The following is an 18,017-nucleotide window of genomic DNA, read 5'->3' as shown; positions in this document are numbered from 1 at the left end:
TCTGCCGCTTTGATTTGTAAAATAGAGACAGTGGAGACCTCTAATGTCCAATGTCTTTGTGATTTTACTGCTTCTGATCTTCCTGTTCTTATTGTGCTCTACAAATAAACTTGCCTTTACATTAGACTTTTAGCTCTGCCTCTGTTGAAGCTTCTCGATCCTCCAGACGCAGCTAAACACGAGCGTGTCGACGGTCTTTAATGCAGACTCCGCCCACCTGTGCTGCCTCGTCCAGTCAGAAGCAGACAGACGGGTCATCACCTTCTTGACCTGATGCTGGGAGTTCACTCTTCGGTCTGAAGTGGAATCATGGTCGACTCCAGCGAACTCCTTTTCTACATCAACGGCAAAAAGGTCAGAATGTTCCTCATTACATATTTTTAATAATCATTTAGCATGTGTTTGTTACAGTCGAGACGAGAGATAAATTAGGAAACTCGAAATAATTATGTTGAATGAAGAATAATCTATAAAAACTATATACAACTAAAATAAAACTAAAAATGGAACTTGTCAACCAAAGTTCATATTGCAATTGTTTTTCTAGTGATGAATAAATTTGTTTCCTTTTTTTGCTATACTTTGGAAAATGTGCTATTTACAGCCCTACGTTTAGTTCTAAAGCAGATATAATAATCATTTGTGTTTGTTAAAAATCACATACAAACGGAGCAGCACAAAGACAGATTGAAGTGTGTTTAATCGATTGTTGAGATGTTTGAGTTCTCACAGCAGCAGAACAAAGGACACTTTATGGGACATTATCTCCTGAGACAACTTCATTTATCACACTTTTTAGGGACCGTAAACGGTTTCAACGAGGGAATGCAGCATGTTAGTACTCGGACTGATCAATGTCATACTCTGCTCCCAGTGGGTCATGTGACGTGTGCTGGGTCATGTGACGTGTCTGTGGTGTGTCCTCTGTGATGGAAGGTGTCTCAGGTCCATTCACAATTTTGAATTCATTTTTTCACAGATTGTTGAGAGAAATGCAGATCCAGAGGAGGTTCTGCTCAGTTTCCTTCGCAGGAAAGGTCTGTCCCACCTCACACGCAGTTTCTCCAAGTAATCTGTATTTCATTGTGAATAGTGCACACACATGATGCACTGGAGTATTTCTCCAACAGAATTCCTTCCAAACGTGTGATTTTGTTCTTCATAGAGAATATTTATATGTGGCCATTCTTCACCTGTCAAAACAAAATTACATTCTCTTTCCCTCCTTATTCATTCAACTGTTGTTGTTTTTACAACAATATTGTATCCATATATATGGTGTATATATATATATATATATATATATATATATATATATATATATATATATATATATATATATATATATGGTGTATATATATATACATCAGAGAGTCTTCTAGAGGATGTGAATGCAGCATTGACAGATACGACAACAAGGAATAATCAAAAGAATAATTAAAATAAATGTCCCAGTTTGTTCACAGTTTGTTAAATTCGTGTGTTTTTCCATTTCTCTAACGTCTGTTATAATGTCTTTGTGATGGTCTTTTTCCTTCTGTCAAAAGTATATTCCATTTATTGTGCCCATGACAGGAGGCAACCGTTCTTCATAAATATGATCTATTCAGAAATGTTTCTAGTCAAGTTGAAGTCACTTAATCTGCAATGTTTTTGTAGAAAAAAACAACAGAGCAAACACTAAGATAAATATTTTATAAAGAAATGAACAGAAGAGAATGCTAGTCCTGTGTGTTATATATATGTTTGCTGACAGTGGGTCTGACCGGGGCCAAGTCTGCGTGTGGAGGAGGCGGCTGTGGGGCCTGCACTGTCATGGTCTCCAGATACGACCACAGCCAGGAGAGAGTCATGTATCCTTCTACACACCAGGGCCATGTACAGGATACTTGCAGTGACACAGGGAGAACATGCACATTGCAGAAGATGTAAACACATAAGCTTACGTCCTTGACCGCTGCAGACATTACACAGTGACCGCTTGTCTCCAGCCCATAGTCACACTCCACGGAGCAGCTGTGGTGACCGTGGAGGGCATCGGTAGCACCAAAACCAAACTCCACCCCGTCCAGGTGAGCACAGACCTGTATATATATATATATATATATATATATATATATATATATATATATATATATATATATATATATATATATATATATATATGTGTGTTTGTAGGAGCGGATTGCCAAAGCTCACGGCTCTCAGTGCGGCTTCTGCACTCCTGGAATGGTCATGTCCATGTACACACTGCTGAGGACCACGCCCCAGCCCAGTATGGAGGACATCAGGGAGGCTCTGGCTGGTGAGAGGGTTCTGTCCTCAGCTCTGATCCCCAGAGTTATATCTATTACATGGAAAATATGTGATAGACTTTATCTTATAAAACCTCCGCTCGGCAGCAGTTGTGTAGCTAATTCAGAAACAATTCATTTGTAACTTACAACTTATTTGCAAATTAGCATTAGTCAAAGGCTTTATCTTAAATAATGCGTTTATTGTGTCTTTCCCACGTAAAGAGAATCTGCTGTTGCATTGTTCTTTTCTTTATAGAACAATCGTTTCCGTTTCAGTTCCGCTTTATAAAACACATAACAACACTTAAGCTTCATGTTCAAACTGGGAACAATGAGTACGACTTTAGAGTGTATCTGTCATGAGACTGCATCTGGATCAGCCACACTGACCCTCTTTCATTAGGTTTTTCTTTAACTGTTACACCTCTAATACTACTTTAATTAAAGATACTAAATGCACTTTAATCATATTTTCTCACACACAGGAAACCTTTGTCGCTGCACTGGCTACAGACCGATCATCGACGGGTTCAAGACGTTCTGTGACGCTCAGGTACGAGCTCCTGTTTAAACCTGCTGCAGAATATTGAATATGATTGTAATATTCATTTGTAGTCATCCGGATGCTGTGGAAGTGGAAAGTGCTGCAGGGAAAATGGAGCCGAGGACTCAAATGACAGTGACGTATGGAGATATTTACATTAGAGTGCACTTAACCTTGAGTTAAATACTGCACTGAAGTTATGTCATCACAAATGGAAGAGGTATATAACTCACTTTTTTTCAGCTCTCAGAACAACTTTTCCTCCAGGATCATTTCCTCCCGTTAGACCCGACTCAAGACCTCATCTTCCCTCCAGAGCTCATGGTCTGTTTGAATATGTGACTGACCGTACGTGGCATTGGTCAGACAGAGCTCCATGGCGTCCTCTCTGTTGCAGATAAAGGCCCAGCAGCGCTCTGGACACGTGCTGTGCTTCAGAGGAGCGCGGGTCAGTCTGAAGGCTCCTTCTGACCTGCCACAGCTCCTGGAACTCAAATCCCGACACCCAGAAGCCCCTCTGCTGCTCGGCAACACCACGTTAGGTACGAGTTCAATACGGGTCATTTGTTCTTATTCACTGGTCACATTTCTGCCCCAGGTCCAAATCTGCAGGTGAAAGGTCAGCACAGCCCACTGCTCATCTACGCTGGGAGGGTCACTGAACTCTCCCGCGTGGAATGGTCAAAGAACGGTGAGTCTGCTTTGTCGGCCCCCTGTCGGCCCCCTGTCGGCCCCCTGTCGGCCCCTTGTCGGCCCCCTGTCGGCCCCCTGTCTCATGCTCTGAATACCCCCTCTCTGACCCCCCTCTGACCGCACGCTCTGACCGCACGCTCTGACCGCGCGCTCTGACCCCCCTCTCTGACCGCACGCTCTGACCCCACGCTCTGACCGCACGCTCTGACCTCACGCTCTGACCGCACACTCTGACCTCGCGCTCTGACCGCACGCTCTGACCTCACGCTCTGACCGCACACTCTGACCGCACGCTCTGACCGCGCGCTCTGACCCCCCTCTCTGACCGCACGCTCTGACCCCACGCTCTGACCGCACGCTCTGACCTCACGCTCTGACCGCACACTCTGACCTCGCGCTCTGACCGCACGCTCTGACCCCACGCTCTGACCCCACGCTCTGACCTCACGCTCTGACCTCCACGCTCTGACCCCACGCTCTGACCGCACGCTCTGACCGCACGCTCTGACACGCTCTGACCGCACGCTCTGACCGCACGCTCTGACCGCACGCTCTGACACGCTCTGACCGCACGCTCTGACCGCACGCTCTGACCGCAGGCCTGAGCATCGGTGCGGGCAGCAGCCTGAGCCGCCTGAAGGGGGAGCTGGAGAGGGCGGTGCAGCAGACGGAGGAGGAGCTGAGCGCGGGGTTCAGGGCGCTGCTGCTGACCCTCCAGAGTCTGGCCGGGAAACAGATCCGGAACATGGCAGTGAGTACCACGTACACCAGGCAAATACTTAAATACTTCCAATACTTTATATACAAATGTACCTCTGTTTCCAATTGATTTTCCCCCCGTACATACATTGTACATACATTGTACATACACCGTACATACACCGTACATACATTGTACATACATTGTACATACACCGTACATACACCGTACATACATCGTACATACACCGTACATACATCGTACATACACCGTACATACACCGTACATACATCGTACATACACCGTACATACACCGTACATACATCGTACATACACCGTACATACATCGTACACACACTGTACATACACCGTACACACACCGTACATACATCGTACATACACCGTACATACATCGTACACACACCGTACATACACCGTACATACATCGTACATACACCGTACATACATCGTACACACACCGTACATACACCGTACATACACCGTACATACACCGTACACACACCGTACATACACCGTACATACACCGTACATACATCGTTCATACATCGTACATACATCGTACATACATCGTACATACACCGTACATACATCGTACATACATCGTACATACACCGTACGTACATCGTACGTACATCGTACGTACACCGTACATACACCGTACATACACCGTACATACACCGTACATACACCGTACATACACCGAACATACATCGTACATACATCGTACATACACCGTACATACACCGTACATACACCGTACATACACCGTACATACATCGTACATACACCGTACATACACCGTACATACACCGTACATACACCGTACATACATCGTACACACACCGTACATACACCGTACATACACCGTACATACACCGTACATACATCGTACATACACCGTACATACACCGTACATACACCGTACATACACCGTACATACACCGTACATACACCGTACATACATCGTACACACACCGTACATACACCGTACACACACCGTACATACATCGTACATACACCGTACATACATCGTACACACACCGTACATACATCGTACATACACCGTACATACATCGTACACACACCGTACATACACCGTACATACACCGTACATACACCGTACATACACCGTACATACACCGTACATACATCGTACATACATCGTACATACACCGTACGTACATCGTACGTACATCGTACATACACCGTACGTACACCGTACGTACACCGTACATACACCGTACGTCCATCGTACATACACCGTACGTACACCGTACATACACCGTACGTCCATCGTACATACACCGTACATACACCGTACATACACCGTACATACACCGTACATACATCGTACATACATCGTACATACACCGTACATACACCGTACATACACCGTACATACATCGTACATACACCGTACATACATCGTACATACACCGTACATACACCGTACATACACCGTAAATACATCGTACATACACCGTACATACACGTACATACACCGTACATACACCGTAAATACATCGTACATACACCGTACATACATCGTACATACACCGTACATACATCGTACATACACCGTACATACACCGTACATACACCGTACGTACACCGTACATACATCGTACGTACATCGTACATACACCGTATGTACACCGTACATACACCGTACGTCCATCGTACATACACCGTACATACACCGTACGTCCATCGTACATACACCGTACATACACCGTACATACACCGTACATACACCGTACATACATCGTACGTACATCGTACATACACCGTACGTACACCGTACATACACTGTACGTACACCGTACGTACACCGTACATACACCGTACGTCCATCGTACATACACCGTACATACACCGTACATACACCGTACATACACCGTACATACATCGTACATACATCGTACATACACCGTACATACACCGTACGTCCATCGTACATACACCGTACATACACCGTACATACATCGTACATACACCGTACGTACACCGTACATACACCGTACGTCCATCGTACATACACCGTACATACACCGTACATACACCGTACATACACCGTACATACATCGTACATACATCGTACATACACCGTACATACACCGTACATACACCGTACATACACCGTACATACAGAGATAGGGGGAAGGTGAAACACATCACATTCACTGTGGCAGTTTCCTTCAGCTTCTGCAATATTAAAAGATTTATTTCCACACAGCGTTGTATTATTTTTCCGATTACCGATCTTCTATTGATAATGAGAGAGAAGAGTTTCAGGAAAAAGAAACAAACAGAGAGAAAAAGGAAATGATCTGTGAGAAAAACTAAAATAGCTGTAGGTAAAACAGAATCCTGAAATGCATGAATTCAAACAGAGAAACGAGTGATCCGTCCTCACAGGAAACAGGAAGTGATCTTTACCAAACAAAGGAAATACAAAAGTGCATCAAATTTCTTTAAACGATTTGTCTGGCAACTTTAAAAATAAGCAGAAATGTTAAAAATACGAGACAGGAGAATAAAGATCAACCGTCACATGACCACTGACTCTGGAAGGAGGGATGAGACAGGGCTGTGCTTGGTCCCTCCTCCAGTTTGTCTTGTACTTGGTCCATTGACCCAAATATTACACAATCTAAAACAATTCATGGTGTTACAATTGATGGGATCGAGTCTAAAATATCCGGTTCTTTATATTTGACCAAAGCAGAAATTTCCATAATGAATGTTTCTTAAATAAATGAGTTTAATGTTGAACCATTAATTAATAAACAAATTCAAGCAAATTTATAAAAGATAGACTTTACACTCAGCTTAGTTTCTCACATTTGAAGCCCCAGGTCTTCTGAGGCTGTAGAGGTTGTATCTCAGACACTAAAGCTATTTAAAGAAAGGTTTTATTTCTTAACACACTTTGTTTGTTTGTTCATCTGTCTGACTCTAATTCTCCTGAGGTCAGGAAAGTAGAAATACTTCTGCTCACACCATTTCCATCCGATTGAAAAGGTCTTGATTTCTTTTGTCCCATGAACCACTCCAGAACGATTAAACTGACTAAAGTCTCCTCCTTTACTCTTTGTTACTACACAATGTACCACATGTCACATCGTTAATATATCATAACTCTAGTAATAATGTGATTGTATTTTATGCCATCACAGACCGTGGGAGGGAATATTATGAGTGCAAACCCCAAGTACGACCTGTGCAGCGTGCTGGCCGCCCTGGACTGCACCCTGGACATCTGCTCAGAAGGTCCCGCCCAGTCCCGCCCGGTCCCGCCCAGTCCCGCCCGGTCCCGCCCACACAATCATACAGTACGATGTCATGAGAGTGATGTCACAGCTTTATCGTGTGTCTTTACCCACAGACGGCACCAGGACTGTGGCTTTGGACGAGGACATGTTCAGAGGCTTTGGACAGACCATCCTTAGACCTGAGGAAGTGCTGCTGTCGCTCCATGTTCCATACTCCAGAGCGGTGAGACGCGGGCACGCCAGGTGGGCGGAGTCACACTGCTGCAGAGTGTTTAACAGACCTTGTCCCGTCAGGGCGAGTACGTGGCAGCGTTCCGCCAGGCTCAGAGGAGGGAGCTGGCCTTCTCCATTGTGAACGCTGGGATGAAGGTCAGTCTCCATGGCGACGCCAACACCATCGAGTCCCTCAGGATTTTTTACGGCGGCGTGGGGCCCACACTGGTCCGGCCCGCTCTCACCTGCCAGCGGCTCATGGGACGGTAAGGACTTCAACACCTCATAATGTCACTCTGTTTGAGCCATAAAAGAGTCATAAAAATGCATCACATTTTACACTTTGTTCAGAGGCAACATATTGTAAAGATATATTTGTTATATTTTGATTAGCGTTTATATTCTAAGGGTCTGTTTACGTGGCCACAAGTTTTCATAAATCTGGAATGTTTTGCTGAGCCACAAGCGTTCATGGTTGTCCATATGAGGACGTGTGCTGAGGACAATAATCCGTCCTGACCCCTGGTGTACCCTCTGGTCCAGGGGCGGTTCAGGACCCACATGGGGGACCTGCAGATTGCACTAAGTTGCACCAGATCTCTTCTTCGTGGATGATTTCCACAGACTCGGGCGGCTCCATAAATCATCCCGAGACTCATTTGGAGCATTTCTTCCATCAAATAACATTCATCACAACTGCACGCCCGCATTAGCATGTCAGGGCAAGCTAGCTTTTGTTTATTTCCTCATGGTAATTATCTCTGCTGCCAGGAGATGCTAACTCAAATCCTGACGTGGGAAACGCCTGACGCCATGTGTGCTTTTTGTAGACCAATATTTACAGTTCTAAATCATGAAATGCTGAAACAAATGTACAAGAGCGTGTTTAAAGAGTTTAAAGGCTAAAACGATCAAAATAATGCATAATATGTGTCCTTTAAATCTAATTCACCTTCTTTATAGCAAATGTACACGGCGAACATAATAATGTCTGTTAAAAACATACTGACTTTACCAAAACGTCCTCTTTTCCCACGTGATCAGAATTTTCTGTTGTAATGACAGAACCAGGGGAAAGTCTGGCCTCTAAAGTACATTTATTTGTGTAAAATGGGTCAACAATTCACTGATTCTCTGGACCTGAAAACAGATTTTTAGTCTGTGCAGAACGTACTCACAGCCCTGTGTTCACTAATACAACAGAAGAAGGATCACGTCGTACGGCGGCGCTCAGAGGAGCTTCTGGAATAAGCGGCCTCCATGTTTGTTCCAGGTCGTGGGGAGAGGAGCTTCTCTCTGAGGCCTGCTCCGCCCTGACGGAGGAGGTGAGGGTCCCTGCGTCCGTCCCCGGAGGACAGGCCGAGTACCGTAAAACCCTGGCCCTGAGCTTCTTCTATAAGTTCTACCTGTACGTGATGGAGGAGATGAGAGCCAGGGTGAGAAGGCCACGACTGTCTGAGTATCACAGTCATGAAGCCGTTTGTTTTAGGGCTGGTTTTGTCTGTTAAAGGGCGTGTCCGGGGCCCGTGTCCCCGAGGAGCATCTGAGCGCCCTCACACCCTTCAGGAACCAGGTGCCACAGGGAGCGCAGTCATTCCAGGTCGGGATTGGATTTGAATCACAACGACTAAAACAAGGCCTAAAATCACACATTAAACTGACTAACTTGGAATAATAAAAGCTTAAAACATAAATTAATCATAGTTAAAATAGTTAAATTAATATATTATACTGTAAAACTCTTATGAATTAGAATTAGAAATACTGGACTAAAAAAAGAAAGTGTAAAAGACTAAAACATGAACACTGTCTCCTGTCCACAGCTTGTGTCCCAGTCCCAGTCTTCCTTCGACCCAGTGGGACGTCCCAGCATGCACTGCAGCGGTCTGGAGCAGGCCACAGGGGAGGCCAAGTACTACGACGACCTGCCGCCCGTCCACGGGGAGCTGTTTGTGCACATGGTGACCAGCACCCGAGCACACGCTAAAGTCATGTCAGTGTCACGCCCCGGCCACCACATGGTTTACACACGGGCCCCGGCCCCCACATGGTTTACACACGGGCCCCCACATGGTTTACACACCGGCCCCGGCCCCCACATGGTTCACACACCGGCCCCCACATGGTTCACGCCCCGGCCCCCACATGGTTCACGCCCCGGCCCCCACATGGTTCACGCCCCGGCCCCCACATGGTTCACACATGTTTATATGTAGGGTCTATGTCCAGTGATGATGGTCTCTTTGTCCACAGAAACATTGACCCGTCCCGGGCCCTGCAGATGCCCGGAGTGGTCAGCTTCATCTCAGCCACAGACGTCCCGGGATCCAACCAGAGACTGTGGTTCAACACGGTGGAGGAGATCTTCACCGAGAGAGAGGTGGGACTGAAAGCAGGAAGTCTCAGTGTCCCTCAGGGGCCCGTCACGTAAACCCTTTGTCATGAGCTCAGGAACATGACCTGTGCGTGCAGGTGGTGTGTGTGGGTCAGATCGTGGGCGCGCTGGTGGCAGAGTCCAGGGACCAGGCCCGCAGAGCTGCAGCCAGGATCCACGTCACCTACGAGGACCTGCAGCCGGTCCTCTTCACCATACAGGTGACCTCTTGACCTCTTGACCTCCACGAAGACGAGCTGGACAAACGTGTGTTCATGCAGCGGGATAATCAGTCTGGATCTTTTCAGGATGCTATAAAACACAACTCTTACTTTGAGCCCAAGAGGAAGCTGGAGCGGGGCCATGTGGACGCAGCCATGGAGACGGCGGAACACGTTCTAGAGGGTAAAGTATTCATCATGAGCGCCGTGTTACAGATGAAGCATGAAAGGCAACAAGGTCATCTTTTTTATTCAATTAAGCCGAAAGAAATAACAATAAATGGTGAAGATTCTGCCCTAAACTTTCCATCTTCTAATATCATCAAAAAGTGTTGGAAATGACAGATATTGACAGTAAATGACAAAGGTTAATTCCCTCATTCACTGATAAACAGAGTATAATAAACGAGGAACGTACTGCATTAGTCTTGTGCCCCTGTGTAATCTAGTACTCTAGTAATCTAGTACTCTAGTAATCTAGTACTCCCCAAGTTACTTTTTCACATCCGGAACACGTTAGTTGTGTTCAGGGCATCATGTCTTTGTCCAGAAGTGATTTTATTTAACGGTCAAATGATACAAACATCGCTTTTGAAAGACATTTCTGATGCTTTTTCTCTCTTTCTAAACAGATTCATAACACATAGAATCACCAAGGCCTTTTCAATGATTACCCACAATGCCAATGACCTTTGCTTTGCATGATGTCATTCCATATTGTCTGTTACATTTTATCTAGATATTCTGTCTTTTAGTGTTTGCGCTTAAACTGTTTCTCTCATTGAGTTTTTTACCTCTGTATAATTAAATAATAGTAATATATATTTTGAAACCAGAACACAAAAGTACATTTGTATTAGTTCATGAGAGTCTCTACAGTCCGGTCACGTCCCGGGGCAAGAAAACAAGCCACAATCTCTGAAACTGCGATAAAGTCTGTTCATTGTTGCCGACGGCGTTAGTTTTAAAGCACCGTCTCTGTCAGCGTGGAGTGGTGCATGCTGGGAGAGTGTGGTGGTGCATGCTGGGACAGTGTGGTGGTGCATGCTGGGAGAGTGTGGTGGTGCATGCTGGGACAGTGTGGCGGTGCATGCTGGGAGAGTGTGGCGGTGCATGCTGGGACAGTGTGGTGGTGCATGCTGGGACAGTGTGGTGGTGCATGCTGGGACAGTGTGGCGGTGCATGCTGGGAGAGTGTGGCGGTGCATGCTGGGACAGTGTGGTGGTGCATGCTGGGAGAGTGTGGCGGTGCATGCTGGGAGAGTGTGGCGGTGCATGCTGGGAGAGTGTGGCGGTGCATGCTGGGACAGTGTGGTGGTGCATGCTGGGACAGTGTGGTGGTGCATGCTGGGAGAGTGTGGTGGTGCATGCTGGGACAGTGTGGCGGTGCATGCTGGGAGAGTGTGGCGGTGCATGCTGGGACAGTGTGGTGGTGCATGCTGGGAGAGTGTGGCGGTGCATGCTGGGAGAGTGTGTTTACCTGTGGTACGTCCCAGATGAGCTCTACATGGGGGGTCAGGAGCACTTCTACATGGAGACCCAGGGGTTGATCGCCGTGCCCCGGGGAGAGAGCGACGAGATGGACCTGTACGTGGGCACTCAGCACGCCGCCTTCACTCAGGTGTGTGACCCGAGTGTGACCCGAGTGTGACCCGAGTGTGACCCGTTTGTGTGTGACCCGTGTGTGTGTGTGTGACCCGTGTGTGTGTGTGTGCCCCGTGTGTGTGTGTGACCCGTGTGTGTGTGACCCGTATATGTGTGTGTGTGTGTGCCCTGTGTGTGTGTGACCCGTGTGTGTGTGACCCGTGTGTCTGACCCGTGTGTGTGACCCGTGTGTGTGACCCGTGTGTGTGTGACCCGTGTGTGTGTGACCCGTGTGTGTGACCCGTGTGTGTGTGACCCGTGTGTGTGTGACCCGTGTGTGTGACCCGTGTGTGTGTGACCCGTGTGTCTGACCCGTGTGTGTGTGACCCGTGTGTCTGACCCGTGTGTGTGTGTGACCCGTGTGTGTGACCCGTGTGTGTGTGACCCGTGTGTGTGTGACCCGTGTGTGTGTGACCCGTGTGTCTGACCCGTGTGTGTGTGACCCGTGTGTGTGTGACCCGTGTGTCTGACCCGTGTGTGTGTGACCCGTGTGTGTGTGACCCGTGTGTCTGACCCGTGTGTGTGTGACCCGTGTGTCTGACCCGTGTGTGTGACACAGGAGCTGGTGAGCCACGCCCTGGGCGTCTGCTCCAATAAGATCACATGTCACGTCAAGAGGCTGGGAGGCGGCTTCGGGGGGAAGGTCATGAAGATCGCAGCACTGTCCGCCATCACCGCTGTGGCTGCACTAAAGTGAGAGCTCTGGTCAAGCAAACAGAAGTAAATAGTCCCGGACATGTATATGTATATACATGTATATGTATACATACATGTATATGTATATATACATATACATGTATATGTACATACATGTATATATACATGTATATGTATATATACATGTATATGTATTTGTATTTGTATATGTATGAGAGAGATAGACATATGATGCTTTTGTTGTCTCAGGACAGGTAAAGCCGTGCGCTGCTGTCTGGACAGAGGGGACGACATGCTCATCACTGGAGGGCGACACCCTTTTCTGGGAAAGTACAAGGTACAAGTGTAGACCATTTCAGATACTTTTATAATGATGTAATTACTGGTAAAATACTTGTGTTAAAGTATAGTTTGTGTGCTGTAGGTGGGGTACAACAGCGATGGGACCATTGTGGCTGCAGATATCACTTACTACAGTAACGGAGGCTGTACTCTGGACGAGTCTGCGTTTGTGAGTACTTCAGAGTACTTCAGAGTACTTCAGGGCTCATAAAGCTTTCACAGGAACAGAAGTGAAAACAGTTCAAGTGTTTCTTGTCTTGGATGTAGATCATGGACAAGGCCCTGCTCCACATGGATAACGCCTACAGGATCCCTCACCTGAGGGGGCGGGGCCTGGTGTGTCGGACCCACCTGCCCTCGTACACAGCCTTCAGAGGGTTTGGGGGGCCCCAGGGCCTCACTGTCATGGAGAGTGTGCTATACGAGGTGGCTGTGCGCTGTGGACTGCCCCCAGAGAAGGTCAGGACACACACACACACACGCACATACTCACATTCTCACACACAGACACACACGCGCACACACACAGACACACATACATTCACACGCGCACATACATTCAGACACACATTCTTACAGACACACACACACACACACACACACACACACACACACAAAGAAACACACCTTTTCAAGCTTGTGTATGAAAGCTAGTGAAGTGTATATCTTTTATCTTTAAAAGTGGAGGTGATTTAACTGTGTTGAGTTCCTCTTTTGTGCTTTTCGTATAAGTGATTGCAACTTTGTTGAAAGTCACACTGAACCACTGTATGAAAAGAGACACCCCCTCGTGAGCTTTGCAGGTGCGGCAGGTGAACATGTACCAGGGCGACCTGTGCTACACCCACCACATGCAGGCCTTCTGCCCCGTGGACATGCTGCGCTGCTGGGACCAGTGTCTGCAGAGGGCTGGGTACGAGAGCCGCCTCCGGGACATCCAGCACTTCAACTCCCAGAACCGCTGGAAGAAGAGGGGCATCGCTGTGCTGCCCCAGAAGTTTGGAGTGGGCTTCTCCAAAGGATTCTACAACCAGGTAGCAGCGTTGCATCCTCACCCAGAGCAAAGCCATGAAGACATGAGCCACTTCATTTTATTGGACTTTAATAAAACATGAGAGGCACAAAACAAACACATTTTCCTCCGTAGGGCGCGGCCCTGGTGAACATCTACAAGGACGGCTCTGTGCTGGTGTCCCACGGAGGAACTGAGATGGGACAGGGCATCCACACCAAAGCTCTGCAGGTAATGAGGGTGTGGCCAGAGTACGGCTCCTGTGGACACCGGCCTCACAGCCCCCCCTCTCTCCTGTGTGTGTGTGTGCGTGTGTGTGTGTGTGTGTGCGTGCGTGCGTTCATGTGTGTGTGTGTTCGTGTGTGTGTGTGTGTGTGCAGGTGGCCAGCCGGGTGCTCCGAGTGCCCATGTCCAGCATCTTCATAAAGGAGACGTGCACAGGAAACGTCCCCAATGCCGCTCCGTCTGCCGCCTCCTTCGGCACAGACGCAGTGGGCATGGCTGTCAAGGTCAGTTATTGGCTGTCAAGGTCAGTTACTGGCTGTCAAGGTCAGTTAGTCAAGAAGTCTCTAGTAAAGAATAAGAAAGTGAAGAGTAACGTTCATTGAGCATCGGTAGCTCAGTTGAACTTGGATTGAAAAGGCAGAATACATTTGAGAAGCTGTAACGAAGGTTATGACTCCAGGACGCCTGTGAGACGCTGATGAGACGTCTGCAGCCCGTCATGGACAAGAGTCCTGAAAACTCATGGAAACAATGGGTATGAAAAAAATACATTTATGAGACATGAAATGGACATGATTTGTGAGGTGAGCGTGTCGTCCTGTGCAGGTGAACGAGGCGTACTTTCAGAAGATCAGCCTGTCTGCCACGGGCTTCTTCATGTAAGTCTGATGCTGCAGTTCCTCTCCTGATGTGTGTCCTCTCTGTGTGGAGGGGTTTAAAAGGGACCAGGAACTACAGTGTACAGTACATACCCCTTACAGTATGTGTGCATTACAAAAAGAAATGGACTTGATGTGAATGTCCAGGGGCCCCCCGACCGATGTGGACTGGGAGAAGGGCGAGGGGGACGCCTACTACTACTTCACTTTTGGGGCCTGCTGCTCTGAAGTGGAGATCGACTGCCTCACTGGAGATCATAAAGTACTGCATCCAAAATATATGAACAAACAAGACCGTCCGTTTCTGCTAAATATTGATGTTGTTTGATGCAGAACATCCGGACGGACATTGTGATGGACGTGGGCAGAAGCCTCAACCCTGCGCTGGACATTGGACAGGTGCGATTCTCTGGTGTTTAGTCCGTCATGCCTGATATCACTTGCTTTTATCTGGTACTTGTACTGAACTATAAGTAGATAATCATTTTGCATTTTGTTCATTGTTTAAAACCACAATATTGAAACCGCTTAATAGAAACGGGAGCATTCACAACGGCAGATTTTCACCGTTTTCACCGTAACAAGCAGCGGACTGTTATTTGCATGTATTTATATTTTTCTAATAATCACAACTAAGAACAGGGATGTGGGCGGGGATGAGGGGTAAGTGAAAACCTGCATTTTCGGAGCACTTAAGTTACAGGACAATACAAGATTACTCAAACAGATGCAGGATTCATAAACACTGTATTTTAAGCGTGTTAAAGTTCACTGACCATGATATGTCTCTTAAGCACATTCTTTGTTGCATGTGTGCGTCAGGTGGAGGGGGGCTTCGTCCAGGGGCTGGGGCTGTACACCATTGAAGAGCTGCACTTCTCTCCAGACGGGACCCTTCTGACCAGGGGCGCGTCCCAGTACAAGATCCCTGCTCTGTGTGACGTCCCGGCAGAGTTCAACGTGCACCTGCTGGCCAACGCCGAGAACCCCCACGCCATCTACATGTCTAAGGTACCCCCAGGGTCCTAATGCTCTCCTGTCTCTCCTCAGGGTATAGGCGAGCCCCCAGGGTCCTGATCCTCTCCTGTCTCTCCTCAGGGTATAGGCGAGCCCCCAGGGTCCTGATCCTCTCCTGTCTCTCCTCAGGGTATAGGCGAGCCCCCAGGGTCCTGATCCTCTCCTGTCTCTCCTCAGGGTATAGGCGAGCCCCCAGGGTCTTGATCCTCTCCTGTCTCTTCTCAGGGTATAGGCGAGCCCCCAGGGTCTTAATGCTCTCCTCTCTCTCCTCAGGGTATAGGCGAGCCCCCAGGGTCCTGATGCTCTCCTGTCTCTCCTCAGGGTATAGGCGAGCCCCCAGGGTCCTGATCCTCTCCTGTCTCTCCTCAGGGTATAGGCGAGCCCCCAGGGTCCTGATGCTCTCCTGTCTCTCCTCAGGGTATAGGCGAGCCCCCAATGTCCTGATCCTCTCCTGTCTCTTCTCAGGGTATAGGCGAGCCCCCAGGGTCCTGATCCTCTCCTGTCTCTCCTCAGGGTATAGGCGAGCCCCAAGGGTCCTGATCCTCTCCTGTCTCTCCTCAGGGTATAGGCGAGCCCCAAGGGTCCTGATCCTCTCCTGTCTCTCCTCAGGGTATAGGCGAGCCCCCAGGGTCCTGATGCTCTCCTGTCTCTCCTCAGGGTATAGGCGAGCCCCCAGGGTCCTGATCCTCTCCTGTCTCTCCTCAGGGTATAGGCGAGCCCCCAGGGTCCTGATGCTCTCCTGTCTCTCCTCAGGGTATAGGCGAGCCCCCAGGGTCCTGATCCTCTCCTGTCTCTCCTCAGGGTATAGGCGAGCCCCCAGGGTCCTGATCCTCTCCTGTCTCTCCTCAGGGTATAGGCGAGCCCCCAGGGTCCTGATCCTCTCCTGTCTCTCCTCAGGGTATAGGCGAGCCCCCAGGGTCCTGATCCTCTCCTGTCTCTCCTCAGGGTATAGGCGAGCCCCCAGGGTCCTGATCCTCTCCTGTCTCTCCTCAGGGTATAGGCGAGCCCCCAGGGTCCTGATCCTCTCCTGTCTCTCCTCAGGGTATAGGCGAGCTCCCAGGGTCCTGATCCTCTCCTGTCTCTCCTCAGGGTATAGGCGAGCCCCCAGGGTCCTGATGCTCTCCTGTCTCTCCTCAGGGTATAGGCGAGCCCCCAGGGTCCTGATCCTCTCCTGTCTCTCCTCAGGGTATAGGCGAGCCCCCAGGGTCCTGATCCTCTCCTGTCTCTCCTCAGGGTATAGGCGAGCCCCCAGGGTCCTGATGCTCTCCTGTCTCTCCTCAGGGTATAGGCGAGCCCCCAGGGTCCTGATGCTCTCCTGTCTCTCCTCAGGGTATAGGCGAGCCCCCAGGGTCCTGATCCTCTCCTGTCTCTCCTCAGGGTATAGGCGAGCCCCCAGGGTCCTGATCCTCTCCTGTCTCTCCTCAGGGTATAGGCGAGCCCCCAGGGTCCTGATCCTCTCCTGTCTCTCCTCAGGGTATAGGCGAGCCCCCAGTGTTCTTCGGGGCCACTGTGTTCTTTGCCATAAAGTCGGCCATTGCTGCGGCGCGCTCGGACACAGGTCTGAGTGCCGTGTTCCCTCTAAGTTCTCCAGCCACAGCCGCGAGGATCAGGATGTCCTGTGAGGACCAGTTCACCCACATGGTACACACCCAAAACAGTACATTCTCACTCACTGTAAAGGACTTTATTTAGAGTAAGAATTGATTAAAAGGACATTCATTATTCATGATTATAAATGACAAGTACAAACAATTGCATTCTCTACATTGATTTAATACTTTAAAAAACATTAAACTGAATATTTATGAAAATCTGAATAAAAATGGCAATACAAATAGATGATAAAAACTTAACAATAAAGGATGAATATTTTACTGAAACAATGACATGTATTTGTAATATTGTTGTACATTTAACATGCATTAATAGCTTTCTGTTTTTAGGCCGCGTCCTCAACAGAAAAGGCGTCTTCTCCGTGGTGTATCGATGTTTGACCACAAAGATGTCCAGTGTTCTAAATCAATGGTTCTCAACCTTCATTCGCGACCCCCAAACATAAGAAGTGGGGCTCCAATGTTTGATTTTATTTTGAAGATATACAGTAAATTCCATAATCTGCATTTG

General features: G+C 48.2%; 1 protein-coding gene across 1 annotated transcript; it reads left to right on the top strand.

The window, feature by feature from the left end:
• The first annotated feature begins 309 nt into the window (after positions 1-309).
• On the top strand, positions 310-17,930 carry aox5 (aldehyde oxidase 5). Its single transcript, XM_072450344.1, has 35 exons — positions 310-354; positions 980-1,037; positions 1,757-1,853; positions 1,964-2,072; positions 2,179-2,305; positions 2,783-2,850; positions 2,913-2,981; positions 3,085-3,165; positions 3,239-3,383; positions 3,440-3,532; positions 4,134-4,285; positions 7,435-7,528; positions 7,644-7,753; positions 7,825-8,009; positions 9,017-9,179; positions 9,254-9,343; positions 9,567-9,736; positions 9,997-10,123; positions 10,216-10,338; positions 10,426-10,522; positions 11,834-11,958; positions 12,541-12,674; positions 12,888-12,975; positions 13,063-13,149; positions 13,248-13,439; positions 13,784-14,014; positions 14,128-14,223; positions 14,373-14,501; positions 14,678-14,752; positions 14,824-14,876; positions 15,024-15,138; positions 15,210-15,275; positions 15,699-15,887; positions 17,367-17,534; positions 17,837-17,930. The coding sequence occupies exons 1-35, from the start codon at positions 310-312 to the stop codon at positions 17,885-17,887; spliced, it is 4,002 nt and encodes a 1,333-aa protein (XP_072306445.1). The 3' UTR covers positions 17,888-17,930.
• The last annotated feature ends 87 nt before the right edge of the window (positions 17,931-18,017 follow it).

The sequence above is a fragment of the Eucyclogobius newberryi genome, unplaced genomic scaffold, assembly GCF_026437365.1.
Source record: "Eucyclogobius newberryi isolate DKJ021-1_F unplaced genomic scaffold, fEucNew1.0.hap1 SCAF_1, whole genome shotgun sequence".
NCBI classification, from domain to species: domain Eukaryota; kingdom Metazoa; phylum Chordata; class Actinopteri; order Gobiiformes; family Gobiidae; genus Eucyclogobius; species Eucyclogobius newberryi.
This window is presented reverse-complemented; position numbering and strand designations above follow the sequence as displayed.